Source organism: Sceloporus undulatus, chromosome 6 (genome assembly GCF_019175285.1).
Source record: "Sceloporus undulatus isolate JIND9_A2432 ecotype Alabama chromosome 6, SceUnd_v1.1, whole genome shotgun sequence".
NCBI lineage: Eukaryota > Metazoa > Chordata > Lepidosauria > Squamata > Phrynosomatidae > Sceloporus > Sceloporus undulatus.
This window is the reverse complement of record NC_056527.1, coordinates 93,397,655-93,419,872: the sequence shown is the minus strand read 5'-3', so window position 1 is coordinate 93,419,872 and position 22,218 is coordinate 93,397,655. Positions and strand designations below refer to the sequence as shown.

Sequence of the window (22,218 nt, the reverse complement as noted above, 5' to 3'; positions counted from 1 at the left end):
GCAAGTTGTAGACACAATCACCACACAACACAAAGCCATCTCTACTTCACTCCTTTTCTTTTCCACCTTCTGGGCCTGTCAGGGGAAGGGGATAGAAGAATAAGATGGCAATGCTATGCATGTGCAGTAACAAGCAGAGTCTGCAGGATGGGATGATGCTCCTGCCAGAGCCAGTCTTTTTTCAGTTTTCACCACTACCGCCACATTTTAACCTACCCACCAGTCTGCAATGAAGGAGAAACTCGTGTTTTACTCTTCAGCTGGCCAGGACATTTATTATTATTATTATTATTATTATTATTATTATTATTATTATTATTATTATTATTAACCTTTATTTATAAAGCGCTGTAAATTTACACAGCGCTGTACATACAATCTTTTTAATTGGACAATTCCCTGCCCTCAGGCTTACAATCTAAAATCAGGCTTTTTAGCCCCTTCAATCTAGGATTGTCCAAGTTTTCTGGGACAAACTGCAACCCTAACCCCATGGCTTATTTGTCCCTGAGTACAAAAATTAGAATCGTTCAAGCCACTGCATAAGTTAAGAAGGAGGCTAGGAGGAAAATCAACTCATTTGAGATGTGGTGCTGGAGAAAAGTGCTAAGGATTCTATGGACAGCCAAAAAGGCCAACAAATGGGTCCTGGAGCAGATCAAGCCAGAAAGAGCAGGAGACCACATGCCAGATGGATGGACTCAATTAGAGATGCAACGGGCCTAGGTCTGCTGGACCTAAGCAGAGCAGTGGAGGACAGGGGTCTTGGAAATGTCTCATCTGCAGGTCACCATGAGTCGAGGTCAGCTCAAGGAAAGTTAACAATAACAACAACAAACACTCTTCTCTTCATTGGCACAAGTGTGCTGCTTTGGCAATCCATGATCCCTTCTGCAATGGCTCCATAACCCTGCCTTCCTACTTATGAATGCCTTACTCAGTGTGTGCATGCCTTTTGGTTTTCTTATTTTTATTTTTCTCAGGATTCTGTAATAATAGAAAAACAATACAGAGTTATTTTTATTTAAATATTTTTTAAAAAGAAAGACATGTAGTAAAAACAACCTTGGCCTGCTTGGGAAAAGTGAGAGGAGAGGGGGACAGGAGAAGAATCACATACCCTCATGCCACATGACTGCTGTCATATCATTACTGCACAGAAGGGACCTATCACACCAAGGGGACTAATGGAATAGCAGCAATATTGGGAGCCATTAATGGTTTCTTCCTGTCAATGAAAAGGTGCACTCTACCAACAATTTAAATGCAAAGCAACAGCAAGAGAGGCATGACATCATGTGATAAGTACTGTCCAAAACATTTTATCCTGTTGAAATTCCACTTTGCTAGCCTCCTTTAAGAGTGTCTGGTTGTGTTTTTAAAATAAAGGGATTTGTATAGTTACACACATACCTAGTTGATTGTTGACTGATAAGCACAGATGTATATGGATCCTGAAGAAAAATGAGAGAGAGGAGAGAGCAGAAGTTGCTCCTCTACCTCCAATTTCTCAGGAAAGGACACACCAAAAGGATTAGGAAATGCATGGGCTTCATACAGCCCACAGGGCCATTTTTGTGCATCCATGAGGATCCCTACTGCCCCTGCTACCATGCAAATTCAGGTGTGCAAGTTGAGTACATCTAGTTTAGGAGCCAGTGAGTACTCCAGGAAGCACTACTTGGTTGCCAAAAATGCAGGGCCTTCCTCACAGCTTCTTTTAATGCAGAAGTACCTTTGAAGATTAATGGGTTGATGCCGCAGTGGGGAATAATACAACCCCATTTCATTCCCAACCCAGATCCAGGAAGATCTCTAGGAATATCAGCTATGCCAAGGAAACTGTCATGCCCATAGAACATAATGCACATGGCCGGTGACATCTCAGAAATGCTTCCTTCCTCTGCTACTGGTGGAAAAAGCCAGCTAGGTGGGAATGTGTGGGTAGGAAGAGGGGCAGCAACAGCAACCTTTTTGTCTCAGTCAGCACAGTCTAAGGCTGACCCTGAACAGCAGCTAGGGCTGCAAAGACTTCCCTAAATGTCCCAGTATTTGGTGAAGGAAGAGCATCCCTGTGTGTTCCATTTCCTCTCCCTTTTTGTTCCCATAGTGTTTCCTGAAAGGATATTAATCTATTCTTGATTGTTCCATTATTGTTGCTTTCTCTACTCCCCCTCATCCTCCTCTCCTGCTTTTTCCCCCCTTTTCCTTTTTTTCTTTTTTAATCTTTGCAAGAAGATAACATTTACAGTTCTCCTGCACAGATCTACAGAGCAGCGGAGTGATGTGGGGGAAGCTTTTTCAATAATTTATTTTAAAATCAATGCTAATGAGGTTGCATCTTGTCATTGGCCTGGGTTTACAATCAAGCCTGATTTATTTAGAAAAGATCTTCGGTGCCACTTTCCCGTCTAACAGTGAGGGTGGAGCAGGGAAGAGGGAGCAGTTTCTGTGACCCTCCAACTTCAGATCCAATTCTGAATTCACAGAAGGTTGACCCTGACTAGGTTTGCATTGATTTGAATGAGGCATAGGAGACAGCTGTGTCCTAGACAAAGTGGTGGTGGAGAAAAGCTTTGGCTACCAGAAAGTGTAGCATGGCAGGTTGTCCAGTGTGCTTTGCACTTATCATACGACCTCAGGGGGAAAAGTCCCTGTGGCTGACTGGTCTTGCATCTAACCACCTGTCACAAATCAGTTTTGTTCACTGAAAATGAGAGCTCAGTGCTGAATGTGGACTGTGTTTTATTTGCATTTTTAAAGCAAGCTGTTAGCTCTTAAGACAGCAAAAAGACTCATAAGGCCTGGTAAAATTTTCAAATGCTATCTGAATGGAAGTCATTTAATCAGAGTACATAGTTTTCCTTTACTTCTCCCTGGGACTAACCAAAGTCAAAGAAAGTATGTAGAACAAACACATTGTTGCTAGATTTGCTTAATTCAAAAAATTCATATATCTGTGCTTACTATGCCTCATCAACATTTTAGCAGTTTTTTAAAAAATCTTTTAAAACTTAACTATTAAAATATCTGACCTCTCCCCATTAAGTGTGTACAAAGTAAACTCAGAGAAGCATTATGCCTCACCTCCATGTCAAGAGTCAGCTGCACTTCCAGCAGATGCACCAATGACTGGATAGGAGTAAAATCTGCCAATCTGGAATGACCTCTAGTTTTAGGGCTTAATGAAGTACTGCATTAAATACATAGCATGCAGCTGCATCTCATTTTGTTTCTCACTCCCAAGTAAGTACCTGGAGTTTGATTGAGCCAGTTTGAGACCACTGCACCTAGATATGGAAGACTTAGGCATTTATAACATAAGATTAATAAATCAGAATTACAGTAGGATAATAGCATTTTTGGTGTGTACTTATCAGACGACATTGTGTCATTTCACTAGGTGGTGGAGCACACCTTTTCATTGTGGGGAGGGATGTCATTGAAAAGGTGCTCTTCACCAACAATTGAAATGCAATGCAACAACAGGAGAGGCATAAAGTGTGATAAGTGTGATTTTTTTTATTAATGTAGTTCTAAATTCACACTCAGCCAGCAAACTTAAGGGAGAATGGATAGAAGGAAACAGTTAAGCCTCACTCACTCACTTACTTATGGGAATAAGAAAGAAAATGAGGCACAGCTATGTACTATGTATTTCACATAGCACCGAGTTTAAGCCTTAAGTCGTTCCCATATGTGTTTAAATCAAGAGATGGGGGTTGAATCCTAGCTGAATCCTGTTAACAGCCAGAACTTAGTAATAAAACATTGCATGGGAGACCACTCTAATTAAAACTTTTGGGGAAAAGATTCTTTCTTCATCTAACTAGTCACAATTTTTGGAACTAGGAAGAGATTTCTTCTCACCAGCATTGGAGTTCATTGTCTTCCTCCATATTTCTGTAGGTTTCTGTAAGGAGCTGTGGTGAGCAGTTAAATGATGGTATTGTAGCCACAATGTTGTAAATTGGAACCTAGAGAAGAGCTCCAAGGTCCACTCAGCCTTTCATCCTTTCGTAGGTTGGTAAAATAAGTACCCAGCTTGTTGGGGACAATTGGCTTACACACTGCAAACCACTTAGGGAGTGCTAGTTCACTGATAAGCGAGATAGAAATGTACTTGCTATTGCTATTTCTAGGTAATTATGTTATTTTTCCTTTAAAAACACAGGGATGCTTTTAAGGTAAGCACAAGTATAAGCAGGATATAGACATTCTGAAAACTTAGCTAAGAAACTCCTAGCCATAGTATACTATTACAGCCACCAGAATGAGTGACTCCATGATTATAAGTGGCTGTGGTAGACAAATGGAACCATACGTCCATTTTCAGAAGCCTGATAATAGACACCACCAGTTACCTCCTGCTGAGGTCAAAGCATCAAGTTAAATAATGATGATGAACCCAATAGCCCAACAATTACTGTTTGGTTGAAGCCACCTCTTCTTGCCAACACAATTTCACTAAATCTCCGTTTATCAAGTAATGAATTATCACAGTGTCTTTTAATGGAGAGAACTTTTAATTATGTGTTTGCACTTCATCAGCGATCTGGGGAGGAGAAAGAATGGTAAAAATTATTCTTTGCAGTTTAGGTAAACTGGTACAGATGTCCAGTTTACTAAGTATGTCCATGTTGATGTTGTTGTTATGTCTGGAAGTCATTTCCAACTTATGGCACCCCTAAGGTGAACCTATATTGGTGTCTTCTTGGCAAAATTTGTCTGGGGGTGGGATTGCCTTTTCCTTCTTCTGAGGCTGAATAAGTGTGACTTGCCCAAAGTCAGCCAGTTGGTTTCCATGGCTGAGCAGGGATTTGAACCCTAGTCTCCCAGAGTCCAATGCTCAAACCATTACACCACCATGGCTATCATGTATATGTACCCAGTGTTACCATTTCATCAATGGCTGTGTGTATTCAGCCTATTTTCTCTTAGTCTCTTAACCCTGGCTTCCTTCTGGATTCCTTTCTCCCCTTCTGTTAAGTCTGTCCTTCCGCCCACCCGTCCGCCTCTCCCTCCCTTTTCCTCTTCCCATGGCCTCCATCATCTCCTGACAGTGTGTTTCATTCATTGTCTTCTCTTTAGTGAGACCGGAGATACTTGTCAAAGCTAAGGAAGCTTTCCCGCTTGTGTTATGCTTATAAAGTGCCATGTAAATTTACGATGCTATAACAAGTGATTGCTATTACTGCCTTAAATAACAATTGATAGGTTTATGGGCCATGTTTTAAAATATTACCTCCCTCTGCTAGCAGGTGATAACCCATTTCCCCTTCCTTTTCTATATGTTAAGCCTTGGTATATAGGTTGTTGCCAGACAGAAAAGGGAGCGAGGGTTGTTTATAATGTCACTACACAAAGGGTTGCTACTGAATATGTAGTCTACAAGTGGCAGGGGGTAAAGGACTTTCCCAATTGGGTTCTCCAAATTGCTTGTATGTACCCAGGGTCATGTGGTCAGGAGGTATTGCAATGATGTGAGTACTTAAATCCATCCAGCCAAACCGAGCCATGTGGAATGTTAATGCCACTATGTAAGTATGCTGAATAGTCAGTAGTGAGTTTTTGACAGTAGCAACAGCTGATCCCATCACCCCTCAAGTTGTGTGTTTAGTGGTAGTGGAAATGATAATACAACATTATTATCTATGTAGAAAGAGAGATAGGACAGCAGGGCCTGCTCCTTCAACTTGGATGTGTGCAGCTGCCATTTTGCTCCTCCCTGAACTATCCACTTCTGGTTTATCAGTATAAGTTCAATTATATAACTTCCTGAATTTGTACCTAAATTTCCATGTTTTTTAATTCCCTCCACACCTCTTTTTTTTCTCTCTTTTGTATCATTTTGTTGGATTGCAAGCCTATCATCAGAGACTCGTTTTTCAAAAATCTCTGTAAATAGCTTAGCAAATATTAGACATTTAATAAGTTCATCATCTGCAACAGCAATATCTATATAGCGCTTTAGATGATTCAGAGTGTTTCACATACATTATCTTGGTCACTCCTTACAATAATCTGGTAAGGGAGATAAATAATTATATTAACAATAGGGACAGAGTCTTAAGAGATGAAGGAAGGTGAAAGTGAAGAGAAATCACTCATAATAATAATCACAGTGGGGTCATCATCTACAAAGTAAATCCAGCTTCATGACTTACCCTGTCTGCCCACATTCAGTCTGGCAAGTCAAATGCTAAATCAGCTTTCTGTCTGCACTGTCCCTATGTGCATCCGGTGACCTATACCATGTGTATATGCATTAATTTATATAAGACATGTGATGAGATCACCTTGGGAACCCTGGTGGGTCAAGAAGCAATAAAGAAATGTCAGAAAGAAAGAAAGAAAGAAAGAAAGAAAGAAAGGTTTAAAATTAATATGCCCCTCCTTCACTGTACCAAAAAAATCCATGAATAACTGCAGGGAAGTTGTGCTGGTGACAGTGTGGACATGGGACAGCAGACTTTTTGCTTTTGTTTTTTTAATTCAAAATGCATATGGCTTCTTTACCAGGGTTAAGAGGTTCATACACCATAAAAATTGAAATTGCTGTCAAAGCACTTTCAGGTTTCCTAAAAAGTATTGTCTTGTCTCCAGCCCTAATGAGTTCATAGGCGAGAAAAAATGCAACCAAAATAAGCCTGATTCACAATCCAGTCTGTTAACCACTGTGATATATTAGTTCTTTGAAACCATTGCAAAAACTTCTTTGCATGTTGGCCACATCAGAATCATCGCTGTCTTCATTGAGAGTGTGTGAAGTGGTGAAGAACAAGAGGAATGTATATGCAACTTTAGGACCACTTCAAATGTTGCAAAAGATCTATAAGCAAGGAAACACAGATGGGCCTCGATATAGTCTAAAGAGTCTTTTATGTGGTGATCTCATAGGTGTTGGTGATATAGCTATAAATAGATATAGATAGATATAGCTCCCAAAAAAAATTGCCTGATCACAATTTCTTGGGCATGTGGATCAGGCAAAATGTATACAGATGTATATACTGTATTTTACCATTTACACATGTCAGTGTCTTTACTGACGTGCTTCCCATTATATCTAAAATGAGAATTTTGCAGCATTACAAAATACCTCTAATATGTTGCAGGCTTCTCAGTCATTTTAACCTCTGTTTACATAAGCACATTAAGAAGTATAAATTCATCAAGGGCCTCACTAGCCAGAGATCTATAACTGGCATCTCCTGTTGTTTAGTGGATACTTATTAGTAGCCCTCATCTACTATGGCAGTGTGGGAAGACAGCCTGGTCAGGTTTAACCTTTTTCTTCCATGCCTTCCTTGATAGAAATCTCTTTACCCTGAAGCTGAGATAAGCTTCCAGGAACAGGGGAGAGGGCTGAGAAATATCAAACATTATGTAAGGCATGGATAGAGATTGTGAAAGCACTAACCAGCATAGTCAGAAGTGAAGGATGGTGTGAGTTATAATCCAACAACATCTGCAGGGCCAGACATTTCCTCTCCCTGATATAGGAGATTTTTGTTTTTTGTTTTTTAAATCCTTTACAAAGGAACAAATGTTTGACCACATACATACGGTGGTGTCTCTGTGAAGTAGAGAATCTCTGTAAAGCATCTGGGAGGAGGCAAACTCTTTGATCTGGAGGTAATGCATGTGCTGTTTGAGGATTAAAATTGAGGAGAAAGGACTGTTTCTGATATGATGTCAGTAGAAACCTTCTGGCACCTTTAAGGTGCAGAGTGGCATGGTCATGTCACCTCATCACATAGTTCAATTTTGGCTTTAGAACTGGATAGAGGTTCTTCTTGCCCCCGACATTGCTGTCTCCATACACCAGTGATGGGGAATGTGGGGTCCTCCAGATGTTGTTGAGCTGCAACTCCATCCCTCAAACATTGGCTGTGTTGGCTAGTACTGCTGGGAACTCCTGTCCAGCCACATCTGGAAGGTCAAGCATTCCCCACATCTGTCTTGCAGTGTCCACTTCTGCTCTATCCATCATCATTGCTGTAGCTGTAGGATTTTTTAAAATCCTGCACACCCATATTTATATCTAAAATGAAGACAAACTCTTTGCGTGTGCATGAGAATATACATAAAAAGCTCATGACCATATAAGATGGAACAGTGAGCAGCAATGGAAGATTTGCTAACAAATTATGGAGAGAAGTAATGGCAGTGCCTGGAAACATTTGTTAATCATTTCCCAAGAAGCTTCAAACACCCCAGGTCTGACTCCAAAAAGTGCTATAGTATAGTAGAAGGGGGAAGGTATTCATAGCATCTTTTTGTAAATTCCCAGACAGAGCTCCAGTTCGTATTACGCCCTGATATTATTTAATGAGAGACCAAATGAGTTTGGAGCTATGGGAGTGGGCAACTATGGCATGATTTACTTTAATATTTCTTAAATTTATTTAAATTTAAATAATTTCTTACATTATTTTCAATTCAGATTCGTAGACCCAGATATTTGTATTTTTATTTGTGACAGTTCTGAGACTTCTCTTGCCTCTGAAATCCTGATCATAATGTGGTATGATTGACTAGCTCGATTTATCAGATTTATTTTGTTTCTTATTTCACTTTAGATGAGGATCTTGACTTCCCACCTCCTTTTGATGAAGATGATGCCAAAAATACAGAGAGGATAGGTAAGTGATCTGCACACAGTGCATTTACCATCATGTTAGATTAAACAAAATTTAGGGGTGACACTTTTCCCTGACCATCACAGCAAATTAAGTTACCTGAATAGATGGAGGATTTCTTTCATTTTCTTTAATTTTAGCACAGGAAATCAGCATGTTGTAGAACTGAAAACATGGGGGGAAAGTGGTATCTTCCACATCCACAATCCAGAAAACAGCTATGCCTTTATTGGGCCAACCAAAAATGCACAAAATATTTCATGCAAGCATTCAAGACTCCACTGGCTTCTTTATCAAGCAAATTGGTAAAGGTGTTAAAATCATACAGGATAAGGAGAAAAAAGACAGTTTTTAAGTCACAGGCCTACATTTTGTCAAGATGTTGCTTTTGTTGTTGTCAGCTAAGAGAGTCGGGAGGAATATCAGTGCAGGCAGAGGCTACTTCTCTCTTTGGCCATGTGGGCTCTGGCTGGGAGACAAAGTCCTTTTGTGGATTGAGGATGTTATTTTGCTGTATGGCCAACATGGCTACCCCTTGATATGTTTTCTGGATTTGAAAGTATTGAAAAGACTTTGAGAAAGAGCCAGGCCCATAAAATTCAGGCAACAGAAGTGTAGGGAGAGGAAAGAGCAACCAGGGAGTGAGAAAAGCAAACGACAAAGTGCTCAAGAAAAGAAAAGTGAAGGGGCAGGGAAAGTTGGAGTTGGATGCTTAACCATTGCAAAAGTAGCAATAGGGTGGAAGACGAGTCACAGCTGTGCCAAACGGAAAAGACAGCAAGGAAGGTCTGTTGCCTTTTCAGTCACTGCTCACAGGGACCCTGCCCTTCCAGTGTGCCTGGGGTGGGAGCCTTCATCTCCACCCTTGCCTTTTCCTTCAGAATTCAATCCATCTAGGAGCTGAACGGAAAGCCTGTTTCCTGGACCAGACCAGTCCCCACCTATCCTCTCTCCTCCTTCCCTCTCCCCACCCTCCCACCTGCTTTTCTCCATGCCAAAACTTATAGACCTAGTTGTTCAGGAAAGAAGCACTTAGGTGGAGCTGCTTTGAGCTTCCTGCAGTTCTGAGTGTCGTTGTATACTCACGGCACAGGAAACAGCAGCATACAAATGAAGTGGTTAATCGAGGCCATGGAGATGGTATTTCTACCCCCATCCTCTTTGTGGGGGCTGAAGAGATCATTTTAGTTTCTATATCTGTACCAAGACATTGGACAAGACTTTGTGGGGACACACCATTGCTGGGCTTAATATATACCAAAACAGATACTGTGGGCCTGAACAGACAGGACAAAATAAAGCTGCTTCGGGTCACTTTGGAGGTATGCTGTTTAAATGACACATGCATCTTAAGAGGCCAGAAGCCATGCCATGTCCTTAGGACTGGAGCGTGGCTTTAGTGTGGCTTATGGCCTCTTAAGACACTTGCATCATTCAAACAGCAAACTTCCTAAGTGGCCCAAAGCAGCTTTATTTTGGCCTGTCTGTTTAGGCCCTGTGTCTCAAATCTGCCAAAAGGATATAAGAAAAGGTACCCTCTATGAACAAGAGGATGCGTGCCCTATTCTGAGACATATGGAGGTGGGGTGTGGTTTATTCTGTTGGAAAGAAATGTAACTTCACATGGTACTTTTCATACTCTCAGACTTGGTTTGCTTTGTATGACTGCTTTGTTATGTTCTGCGGCCAAACGTCACCACTGCAAATAGTTCTTCAAACACAGATCCTTCTTAAAATAAACCTTGCACTGATGGATTCACTTATATAAGCTTGGGGTTCCTTCCCCACTCTTTTTCCCCCACTACCATCACTATTAAAATTATTTTAATGTTTTCTAATATCATTTTATTATTGCTTTATGTTGTCTTAAATGAAAGAAGGGACACTACACAAGCAAATTGTTATAATGATTTTTCTTTCTTTTTTTATCTCTCCAACACTCTCCTAACCATGGTTAGTTCATGATGTAGATTTTAATTGTTTAGCTGCTGAAGTTTAGCAAGTCTTACATTTTCTTTTAAATGGCAAAGCAACAGAAATGTATTAGGGAACATTGTGCCACAAATTTGGGGTGGGTGTGTATCCTTTAACTAGATCACTAATCATTTTACAGAAACCAACAGTTTGGGGAACACTGAAGCTCCTGTTAGATACAACACCCAAAAAGAATCTTGAGAGAAGTTCTTACCTTCAGTTCAACCAGCCTTTACTCTTCAGTTGCTTCCACAATAGCTGCTTAGTCTAGAATTGCCATCCTTCTTATTTGCTTCATTTTATTGAAGAGTCCCAATAACACATTACAAACCTGTTCTTTTCTTTACTATTCCCTCCCCGCAAACTTGCGTTGTAACATTTCTCCCCCTCTTAAAATGCAGTTGCAATGCCAACCTGTCTAGTGTGGACTGGCAAAGTACTATTGCCTTTAATTAGAAGCTTCCTCCTTGCATCTTCTGTCTCTGATTGCTTCCTCAGCAGGATTACTGCTCTTTAATTGGTCCTTAATTTGTTGGTTCTTCTTCTCCACAAGGGGAGGCTTTAATTATTGATCATTATTCAGTTTTTATATTGCAAAATAGTGCTATTCCACCATTTTAAAAAAGTGAAGCAAATAGATGAATGGAAATCAATAGTTAATCTCCCTTCTTAAGTCAGTTTGTGTGTTTGCATGGGGTTTAGCACTCAGGATGGGGTGTGAATGTGCATGTAAGTGGGATGTGTGACAACGGAGAACTAAATGTGGTTACAAAGCTCCCATGAGCCAGAACCCTGATAAAGTTAGGTTCCTTGTCACAGCAGTTTTGTAAACACATCTGGGCCCCAACTTTCATCCTAGGCATGTTTAAGTCTCTTGTGGAACAGGAACTAAAAGGGTGTCTTGTGTGAACAGAAACGGAGTGATTATGGCCCCTTTCACACTGTTCAGGTGTAGCACTCTGATACTTCCATGACACCATCCTACAGAATCCTGGGATTTGTAGTTTTGTGAGATACTCAGAATTATCTTCCAGAGTGCTCTAGTGCCTCACCAAATTACAGTTCCCAGGATTCCACAGGATGTAGCTATGGTAGTTAAAGTGGTTGTTCAAGTGAAAGAGGTCTCAGTCCTCTGTTGATTCTCTGGTTGCCCGGAAGAAAAAGCAATTAGAGAAAAAGCTGCTAGGAGGGAGCTTTCAATTAAGGTTGCAGAAGCTGTTTGTACAGGAATTAATTAATGCCTCACAGTTCTAAAGGAGCTTAGTGTGAAAGCAAGATTAATTTCCAGTTATATTGTTGGAAAAGTATGAGTCTAAAATAGGCTCCTGGCTTCTAGTTCCTTCAGCACAGAGTTGCATTCACAGCCTGAATAAGGAAATGTAATTTACCCACCTCTGCACTCCCAAAATGAGCTCCCAACCATTCAAATTGTGATCTCCTCATTTATTTAGAGTTACACCTACGAGTTCCTTTACTGATGGCTGTACTGGCACTAATCGAAAGGGGATATGACACTTTGAGCAACAAAGGAAAATTTTGGAAACAGTGTGGGGCATCTTGTAGGGGGTGGTGCTTCACTCCTCTGATGCGGAGATAAGATTTGAAATAGCACAATGCTCATGTTGAGATAAAAAGCTGTGTAAAGTTTGTATACAGGCTGCTCTTGTAGTTCCACATTACATAAGAACTGGGAACAGGGAACCAACTACAGCCTCCCGGGCAATGCTTCAAATAATTACAAGTTGTTCAGCACATAGACAGATTTGAGCAGCAGCTAGGGGTAGGAAAATTAAAAATCAAAACAGAAGGGAGGAAAACTGGTGTGACTCCTGAATCTGCCCATTTATGGTTGCCTAGTGATGAATCCCATGCTTGAAGCTTTTTTTAGATCACAACTTTTGAGCCCTGAGCAAATTTTTAATTTTCTACATGAGCTCCTTTGCTCTCTCTTTCCAGTTTTGCATATCAGCCCTTGTTCCCTTTTCAATATCTCACAAAAAAGCAGACCTACTTTCTCTCAAGTGCTGTTGCCAGGATATGCACTCTCCCTGCTCATTATCTCTTTCTACAAATGCCCCTTGCATATTTAGGTAATCTAAAACTGGCCATGTTAATCCAAACTTTATTTTCCAATCATGATGTCCCTTATCCCCAAATCAAAACAGGTCCATTCATCTCCCCTCCCTTGTCTTATTTTCCTCCTGTAGCACAGCTAAGACTTCAGTAGTAGCAATTAGTTTGCTCTAACTTGTGAACCAGAGAGCAACACATCCTGCTCACAAAGACACCAGTACATAGTCCTAGAAATCCTACTACAGAAACGGCCGTTATGACACCCTTGTGAAAAAAATAAATTACTAACACATGTATTTTGATATTCTGAGATGCACAGTTCATTATTCTGTGAGACATGTGATATTCCTAAACCCAGAAGCTGATGAAAGGCCCTCCATTCATACCAATGCCACTGCTGTGGCCTCAGAGGGAGAGAAAAACTGCAATATCTGCTGGACTTGATCTATTCCCACACTGTCATCCCCTTTTCCTTTTGTGTCATATCTTCATTAGATTGTAAACCTGACGGCAGACAACGGCCAAATTAACAATGTGTAGCCAACCTTTATGGCTGAAGAGGGGCTGAAGGAGATAAATACACAAAGTAAATAATTAAATAAATAATTTTGGAGGCAGTTTTCTAGTTCTCATGAGAGATCGAATGTGAAAACGAAGCTTGGAACTAGCATGGTGTTGGACTAAGACTCTGGTTTGAGTGTTGGACTAAGACTCTGGAGACCAGGGTTTGACTCTTGTCTTGGCCATATAAACCCCCTGGATGACCATGAGCAAATAACACTCTCTCAAGATTCAGGGGATGGCTATGTCAAGCCCCTTCTGAAGAAACTTGCCAAGAAACTTGCCATGATAGGCTTGCCTTAGGGTGCCATAAGTTGGAAATGACTTGAAGGCACACAACAAACAACAATTCACTACTCAGTATTTCCTATTATTAGTTTTAAATAATTTATTAACAATACCCCTGGGGGAGTTAGTTTCTTTTAATATTTTTAAATACAAACATGTAAAAAAATATACTAATCCCCCCACCAGAATTGTTTTAGGAATGAATATGACTATAGCAAAGCAAAGAAAAAGTAACAGCATTATCATTTCAATCATTTTTTCTTATTATTACTGTCATTTTTCCTATGCTAAACCAAAAAAGAAACTTCACAGCTGACATTCCTTTAATGTGTTATTTCCAAGTTCTGTGAAAGCTTATGAATAGTGTCTGCTGAATAAGGGAAGACAGGCATACCTCGTCTTAGCAGTAACCCTGCTGTGGAAGTGTATTCACTGACATTTAGAAGTATGTACAATCTTCTTGACAGGTCAGGATTCATGAGAGAGCTGTTCATCTCTTCTCCAGTTTTTAAAAGCCAGAAGCTAGAGGATCGGTTAGCCCTTTTGAAAATAATGAAATTATATCCCCTTTCCTAACTATAGTTATCCACAATCCTGATTGGCTGGACCTCGTGCCAAACACAATTTCAACTTCCTTCCCTCACCAAACAGATTTCTGTTTTAAAAAGATTTTTAAAAACTGTTCCAGAGTGGCACAGTCACTTTAAAAATGATGGTGGGTTGCTGTTGAGTGCATTCAAGTCAATTCTTACTTATGGTGTCCCTATCATAGGGCTTTCTTTGCACCATTTATTCAGAGAAGGTTTGCCATTGTCTTTTCCTCAAGACAAGAAGGTGTAATTGGGTACAGGTGTGTGAATTAAACTACACATGGAAAATAAATAAGGCATTTTGCATAAAGCAGAGGGTTGACTAGAAAGACCCAACTAGGATCAATCCAGAAGCTGCACCTGTGCAAAATATGGCCCTCCCAGATGTAGCTGAATTGAAACTTCTAGCATTCTTCACCATTGGCCATACTGGCTAGGGGTGCTGGAAGTTCAGCCATGTCTTGAAGGCTGATACGACTGCCTGTCCCTGCTTTATAGAACCAAATGTGAGTTGGGGGTCAGGAAGAGATCAGCATTGACACTTGGGACCCATGCCCAAAAGTTACACACCTTCTTTTGTTCCCAGGGTACATCTATTGTTACTGTCAAATGCCAAGTTTGGAGAGACTAGCCAATGATGTCTAGCAACTGGAAACTGCCAGATTTTGGGCTGCTCTTGGGAGAGATGCCCTCACGTTCAGTACGCCTGCTGCTTCTTTCAGCAGCACAGCCATGAGACTCAGCAATATCTGCTTTGGCTCTTGGTTTGCTCTGTATCAAGGATGTAGCCAGGATTTTGGGAAGGTGGGGTCCAGACTAAGTGCCACCATATATTTTGTAATTAGATTAGATTTGGTTGATTTTATTTTTAACATTACTTAACAGACCCCACAGACCCTACATCACTGTCTGTATAGTTCTGTAGTTCTCTTCCCAGTGCATAGCAGAAATCAAATCAGTTATGCAAAATGAGCACCTACCTGCAAAACTGTATCCTTTTATTCTGGTTGTAGAACTGTGGAAATCTTGCCAAAGAATATGGCTTCTAATCCAATGTTGTGTAGCTGTTTCAGCATCAGGCTACAACTCTGGAGACCAGGCTTCAAATTCCCACTTGGCCATGGAAACCCACTGGGTGACCTTGGGCCAGTCATATTCAGCCTGTGGTAGGATTGCTATAAGTTGGAAACGACTTGAAGGCACAGAACAACAACCGTAAAGAATGCAGACTTTGGGGACCTGCCCTGGAGGGCCAAATGTCCAGCAACTCTTGACACTCCTCACTTGTCTAAGTGATAATTTTAGTCATACATCCGCATTGCTCAGTGCTTGGAAGAATTCCATTTTAGACTACAATTCCAAGAATCCTTTAGCCAGCACGTCCACTAGCTGGGTGATTCTGGGAGTTATTGTCCAAAAATGTAACTTCTAACATCTGCCTATTGTTCTCCATCACCATCACTTCCTTGTATAATTGGAACAGTGGTAAAATATCTCGAAGGCCTGAGACAGACGGGCCGAAAGGGACGTGGCGGCGGCGATACTAGGGTTCCAGACCGGCCACCAACAACACAGTCCGAAACCCTAGTATGTAATGGAGGCGTCCTGATGGTGGCGTCTCGTTCACACAGGCACCACCATCTTTACATAAGGGATGCACAGTGTCTGCACATCACTGTGTGTCCATTACATCGTGAGTGCACCAGTGGCACACTCACTCACAACATAATCCAGGTGCCGCAAGAAGAACCCAGAAATACCGGGTTCTTTTTACTTCGGGGGGACGTCATGCTGTTTAGTGGCTGCGGCATCCCTCTGGAATTAAAATGGGCACCTGCAGACCACCATTTTCAGGCAGTCTGTACTGCGCCTAAGTCAGTGTAAGCCGGTATACAGTAAGCATTTCTCTTTGATCAGCCATTAGGTTTGAAATTGGATGAGGATGAATAAGATGAAATTAAACCCTGACAGAACAGAGGTTCTGTTGGTCAATAGAAAGTTTGCCTGGGTTTGGGAAGAAGAGAGAATAATAAAGAGGGAATGAATCACAGGTCGAAGTATCAATATTCTCAACTGTCTTATAACATTGTGTGGATCACTTGAATGTTGCTTGGAGACAACCTAAATCTAAGAACTTCTGATGTAGTATTTTCCTAATATACTGTGTCCCTCCCTCCCGTTTCTGTTTGGTTATAGAAGGATTCATGAGAAGTTACGCAAATTACTATCAAGGTTTATGGGACTGTAGTGGTGGCCATCCAGATGAGCTCTCCTTCCAGCGCGGAGATTTAATATATATCATCAGCAAGGTATGTGTGAAATGCCATTTTGCCATCACAGCTTGTGGCTCAGAACTTGCAAGCTTTAGTGCTATCACTAAAGTATGAACATTAAATTGTTCAAATAAATTACTTTGTCATTTAATTCTTTGAGTATTCTTGAAATAGTTAAGTTGTTCAATTAAAAAAGCTTTAAAAATTTCTAAAAATGACCAATCAAGAATTAAAGTAACAAGAAACACTAACTGTTGCTCAAAATTAGTGCTGTTGGCGCTAATAGCTAATCACTGAAAAATTCATTGAATTAACCATGAGAAATGAAGTTTTATTACTATATTTCCAAGCATTGTTTTGGCCCAAGAATTCCTCCTCTTCAAGGGGGAAAAAATTTGCTTAATGTTAAGGGTATATTTCAAAGTTGTTGGGAAGTGGATCTGTAGTTTGGAGTTGTTGTTGTTGTTGTTGTTCACCTGGTGGCCTGTGCTTATTTGACTGTTTTGCTGACAATTCTTCTAATAATTTTTTAATGCAATAATCTGCTTTCACACAATGATGTCCATCCCAAACCCACTTATTAGCTTTGCTATGGGGTAGGTAAATATGATGCATTTAAAATCCTGAATGCAGCTGCGACTACACAATGGCAGGCCATTGCTGTGGCAGAAAAGGAAAAAGTATTCATGATGTTGTTAGTGTTTTCTTAGTTTAAAACTACTGTACTAAACGATTCCTGCATTGCAGCTGCAGGATACAAGGAATGAAAGTGTGTGTGTGTGTGTGAGAGAGAGAGAGAGAGAGAGAGAGAGAGAATTAAAGTATTTTCTTTGTCATAGGATTGCACATGGCTGCATTCATTGAACAGGGACTTAATTCTTTGAAGTTTTTACCTCAATCAACAAAGGAGATTATCACACCACATCCAATTCATCAATAATCGCAGCAATGTAAATAAAAAGCAATGCTAGTGCTATAGCACTTGATAGTTTCACTAGTTGCGCATTTGTGCAATTAGCATTTAATATCACAGTTGCATTTCACACACATCTGTAAATGAATAGCTAGTGCACTGTAATTGATCTGTTGTTACCTGCCTAGATACCGGAATGAAGAGGCGGGATATAAATAAATATTTTATTATTATATTATTTATATTATTTTGTGCATGTGCCATTTTGGCGCATGTCTGCAAATCATTTTCCCCGGCCGCACAGAATAAAGACAGCAAAATAAAATTTATTACTTCAGCGCATTGTTTTCATCCAGTCTAGATGAAATTGTGCCCCCCACCTCAAAAGAACAGTGAAATCCACTGCAAAACTAATCCTGGTAATGAGAACAGATTGCCTTCACCACAATGCATTCTGGGTATCCCTAGTTGCCTCTGCACTCTCACAATTGCTCTTCAATTATGCTATTAAGAAACCATTCACAGGAGTTCCCCATGAATTGTTTGTTGCAGGAGCATGCCAGGTTATTCACAGAGGAAGTCCGGGATAAGTGCGACATCGTGGGAAAATCTTCCATGCAATGGCACAATTTAGTCTCTCTTCCCTCTTTTCCCCCCAATGTGATAATCTCCAAAGGCAAAACTCTTTCATTTGGACTTAATATGATCAATGGGTGTACCGGGGATGCCAAGGAAGAAGAACATGCTCTAGAACAGGATTATAGAATCATAGAGTTGGAAGAGATCACAAAGGCCATCCAGTACAATCTCCTGCAATGCAGGAACCTTCTATCAAAATATTCTCAACAGATGGTTATCCAGCCTCTGTTTAAAGACCTCCAAAGAAGGAGACTCCACCGCACTCTGAGGGAGTGTGTTCCACTGTTGAACAGCTCTTAGTGTCAGGAAGTTCCTCCTAATATTTAGGTGGAATCTCTCTTCCTGTAGCTTGCATCCAGGTCCTACATGGTGCCCTCCAGATGTGTTGCACTGCAACTTACATAATGGCTATCCAGCATGAAAGACAATGGAGTTTATCACACGGGAGGAATTTGTCTTAATTTTGAATGAAAAGAAAGTAGGGCCAGAACGCATTCACTTGAATTCGCTAGTTCAGCGAATTTATATGAATTCAAATTGCATTCGAACTGACTTCCCATTGCCTGAAAATAGCTTGCCATTGCCCGAAACTGCGTGTGATCACCTCTCACGCAATAACATGAAACCCCATGATTGCGTTTGGACTGACTTCCCATTGCCCGAAATTGCGTGTGGTAGTCTATCACGCAATAACGTTAAACCCCATGATTGCGTTCAGATCGCCACTGGATTATACTTCCAATTTCCCTTGTCTGATAACGTCCAGTGTGTTGGGAAGGCTTCTTCAAGGCATATTCCAGTTTATAGAGAGAAATAGTGAACTAGCCAACCAACCTGGCCAGCCTCTTCAATGACACAAGTGTCTGTCCTAAAACACTTCCAAGAAACCTCTGCAACATGCAGGGATTCTATTTGTGCACAGACAGTGGCCCCACAACACACAAGTGAATGTGGAAACATTCTCAGAAATTATAAAAGTTTGAAAACCACAGAATTAAACCATCCTCATTCTGATTTCTTTCTTTTCTTTCATCCTGACCTCTAATCTCCCACCTGGAGTCGGAAAGTTGTTTTTGGAAACTCTTTTTTCTTCACAGTATTGCTGGTCTCAGTAATAGGCTGAGCATGTGTGTAAATCACTCAGGAATTGCAAGGGTAATTGAGCTGCTTGGTCAGGTGTGAGGTAGGGGCAGGGTGTGTGTGCAAGAAGAGGGAATATGGTGACACAAAATGCTTTCTTTGACTCAAATGTGCAGAAGAATAAATTGTTCAGTTTCTAAAGATATGGATGAATGAATTGGTCTAAGCAAGGGTTCGGCTCCAGGCACTTGGTTTTAGGACCCAGAGACTCTGAGTGTGCAGCTAAGAGGAAGGATACATGGCAATGACGAAAGAGCAAGGACTTCAGTGATCTGTTCACATTAGAGATAAATTGTCAGGAATGGGCTGTGAAGCTGGGACATTATAGGGCCTCATGGTCTGCCATTGGTCCTTAGGGTCATCTGACTGGATGCCAGTACTGTAACCAACATGGCAGCCTTATAACCCAAGAGTTCTCCAGGTTTTCATTAGGAACACATGCTGCTACAAATGGTAAAGTGCCAATGCCTGGTTACCAGTAGCCCTCACTTAAGTGCCTTGTTGGTGGTTTACAGATGGTGTGATTATAGGAATGGTAATTTGGAAAGAAAAGAAATCAGCATGTGATTTATAGACTATAGCAAAGCTTTTGACTGCGCAGATCACGGAAAACTGTGGATAATAATAATAATAATAATAATAATAATAATAATAATAGTAATAATAATAGGATTTATTTATATGCTGCCCAATCACTGGGAATCTGGGCGGCTTACAACAGAAGGGATAATAGACGGTTCCCTGCCCTCAGGCTTACAATCTAAAAAGACATGACACAGAAGGAGAAGGGAATGGTGATAGGGGGAGGGGATCAGGTCCAGCCATCTTCTCTCCCTCTGAGGCCTGGACCAAGGCAGATGGACTGGAGGGAGGGCTCTTCTTCTTCAGGCTAGCTCTGATGGAGCTGGGCCTGCCTGGTCAACTCCCTCATAGGCTGGAAGATGACAGTTATGGAGGGAGGAGTCTCTTCTTCCAGGCTCTAGTGCACATGAGAGTGCCACCACATCTGAAAGTCGGGGTGAGAAATTTGTACTCAGGACAAGCGGCTACTGTTAGAACAGAATATCGACAAGCAGAATGGTTCTCAATTGGCAAAGGGGTTAGCAAGACTGCATTCTATCACCCTATTTGTTCAACTTGTATGTAGAAAATATACAACAGGATGTTTAGATTCAGAAGAAGGAAGAGTGAAGACAGGAACATCAACCATCTAAGATAAGTGGATGGCACCATACTACTAGCAGACTTGGAAAAATTACTAAGGAAAGTCAAAGGAGAAAGTGCAAAGGTAGGTTTAATGCTGAATATGAAGAAAACAAAAATAGTGACTATGGAGGAGCTACATAAATTCAATGAGGAAACTGAAATAGTTAAAGAGTTCTTGTATCTTGGATCAAGCATTGATCAGAATGGAAACTGCAGTCAAGAAATCAGAAGAAGACTAGGAATGGGAAAGGCAGCTATGAAAGTACTAGACAGGATCCTAAAGAGTAAAGATACACAACAATGCAGTAGAGTTAGAACTGCCCAAGCCATTGTATTCCCCATCATCATGTATGGATGTGTGAGTTGGACAGTGAAGAAAGCCAATAAGAAGAAAATCATCTAATTTGAAATGTGCTGAGGATACCTGAACATCCCAAAAAGACAACCAAATGGGTCCTAAAACAGATGAGGCCTGAACATTCCCTGGAAGCCATGATGATCAAATTGAGGCTGTCATACTTTGACTACACCATGAGAAGGCATAATTCATTAGAAAAGATAATAATGCCAGGAAAGGTAGACAGTAGAAAGAGAGGAAGACCGCATGCTGGATGGATTGACTCAATCAGGGAGATCATGGGCCTGAGCTTGCAGGACCAAAGCAAAGCAATGGAGGACAGGTGGTTTTGGTGATGTCTTATCCACAAGGTCACCATGAGCCAGTTAACAACAAAATTTGGGAAGGACATTACTGATGAGGAATAGTTCACAAATATGCAAGGCTTTCCAGTTATTAATGCAATATTACCAATACTAACAATGCCATGTGGATTCTGTGCTTTAAAAAAATCATGTCATAAAAGCCTGAATCTGTGATATTATACACTATACAGACATGCATGATTTCTCTTATTTTGCTTAATTCTGAGAGTTTTATTGTTCTTTGCACATAGGAAGGCTCAAGGAGCTAAGCAAAACAATGAAGCCCTTCTTCCCTCAATCATGAGAGGTCATTTATAGCTCCCCTCTTCATTTTCTCAGACATAAGCAGATATTGCTCGTATTATCTTTGCAACCATAAGGACTAGAAATGTGACTGACAAACAGATGGAACATTTCAGTTTTCTAGTCTTCTGTCATCCATGGAATTTAGGGTTTTTTAATGTTATTTCCAATATTTTCATTAATTGCTTCTTCAGTACTGTTATGATTTTCTCTTAGCATTTCTTCCAGACCATTCAGTGTATTCCAGATTATAGTTTCCCTCAAAATGTGTATGTGTGTAGGTGCCTTCAAAATGTTTATCTGTGTATGTGTGTAGGTGCCTTCAAGTCACCTGTTGACATATGGTCCATGAAGATCTTAGGGTTTTCTTAGGCAAGGAATATGCAACAGATATTTTGCTAGTTCCTTCCTCTAAAATATAGCCAAAGCATCTGGTATTCATTGGTGGCCTTCTATCCTGCCCTGCTTAGCTTCCAAGATCAGATAGGATGTGGTGCCTTTAATGTTTCACAGTTCAAAAATAATTATTTTAAAGGCCTTATGCCTAGGTTTTAAATCACTAGTTTGTTTATACCGTCCTCGCTCTGTTCTCACAGACTTGGGATCCGTGTCCCTTGACTACCCACCGGAGGTGAACAGAGGGGGTTAAAATAGGGCACGTGCCCATGGTGTGTGCCTGCACGCCAAGCGGGGGCACACCTCCATTCAAGTCAATTGGGCTTAAATATGAGCAATTTTCTGTTTTCTCTGGGGGATAGGTGGGTGAGTCCAGAATGGATCCCCGGCGAAAACAGAGGGAGGACTGTACAGTTTAGTGCTCCAACAGGTATCATTTGTGACAGATCTTCATGCAACATAGTGTGCACTGTCTAGTAAAGCCTGCCTGCCTTTCTTTCCCCTGCCAAATGCAT

At 40.8% G+C, this 22,218-nt stretch overlaps 1 protein-coding gene across 1 annotated transcript in view; it reads left to right on the top strand.

Annotated features, from left to right (window-relative positions):
• SKAP1 (src kinase associated phosphoprotein 1) overlaps nt 1-22,218 on the top strand; it is a 341,941-nt gene that overhangs the window by 275,558 nt on the left and 44,165 nt on the right. The window contains exons 10-11 of the mRNA XM_042476003.1: nt 8,586-8,648; nt 16,328-16,440. Coding sequence (XP_042331937.1) covers nt 8,586-8,648; nt 16,328-16,440 — 176 coding nt within the window. The remainder of the gene's footprint in view (nt 1-8,585; nt 8,649-16,327; nt 16,441-22,218) is intronic.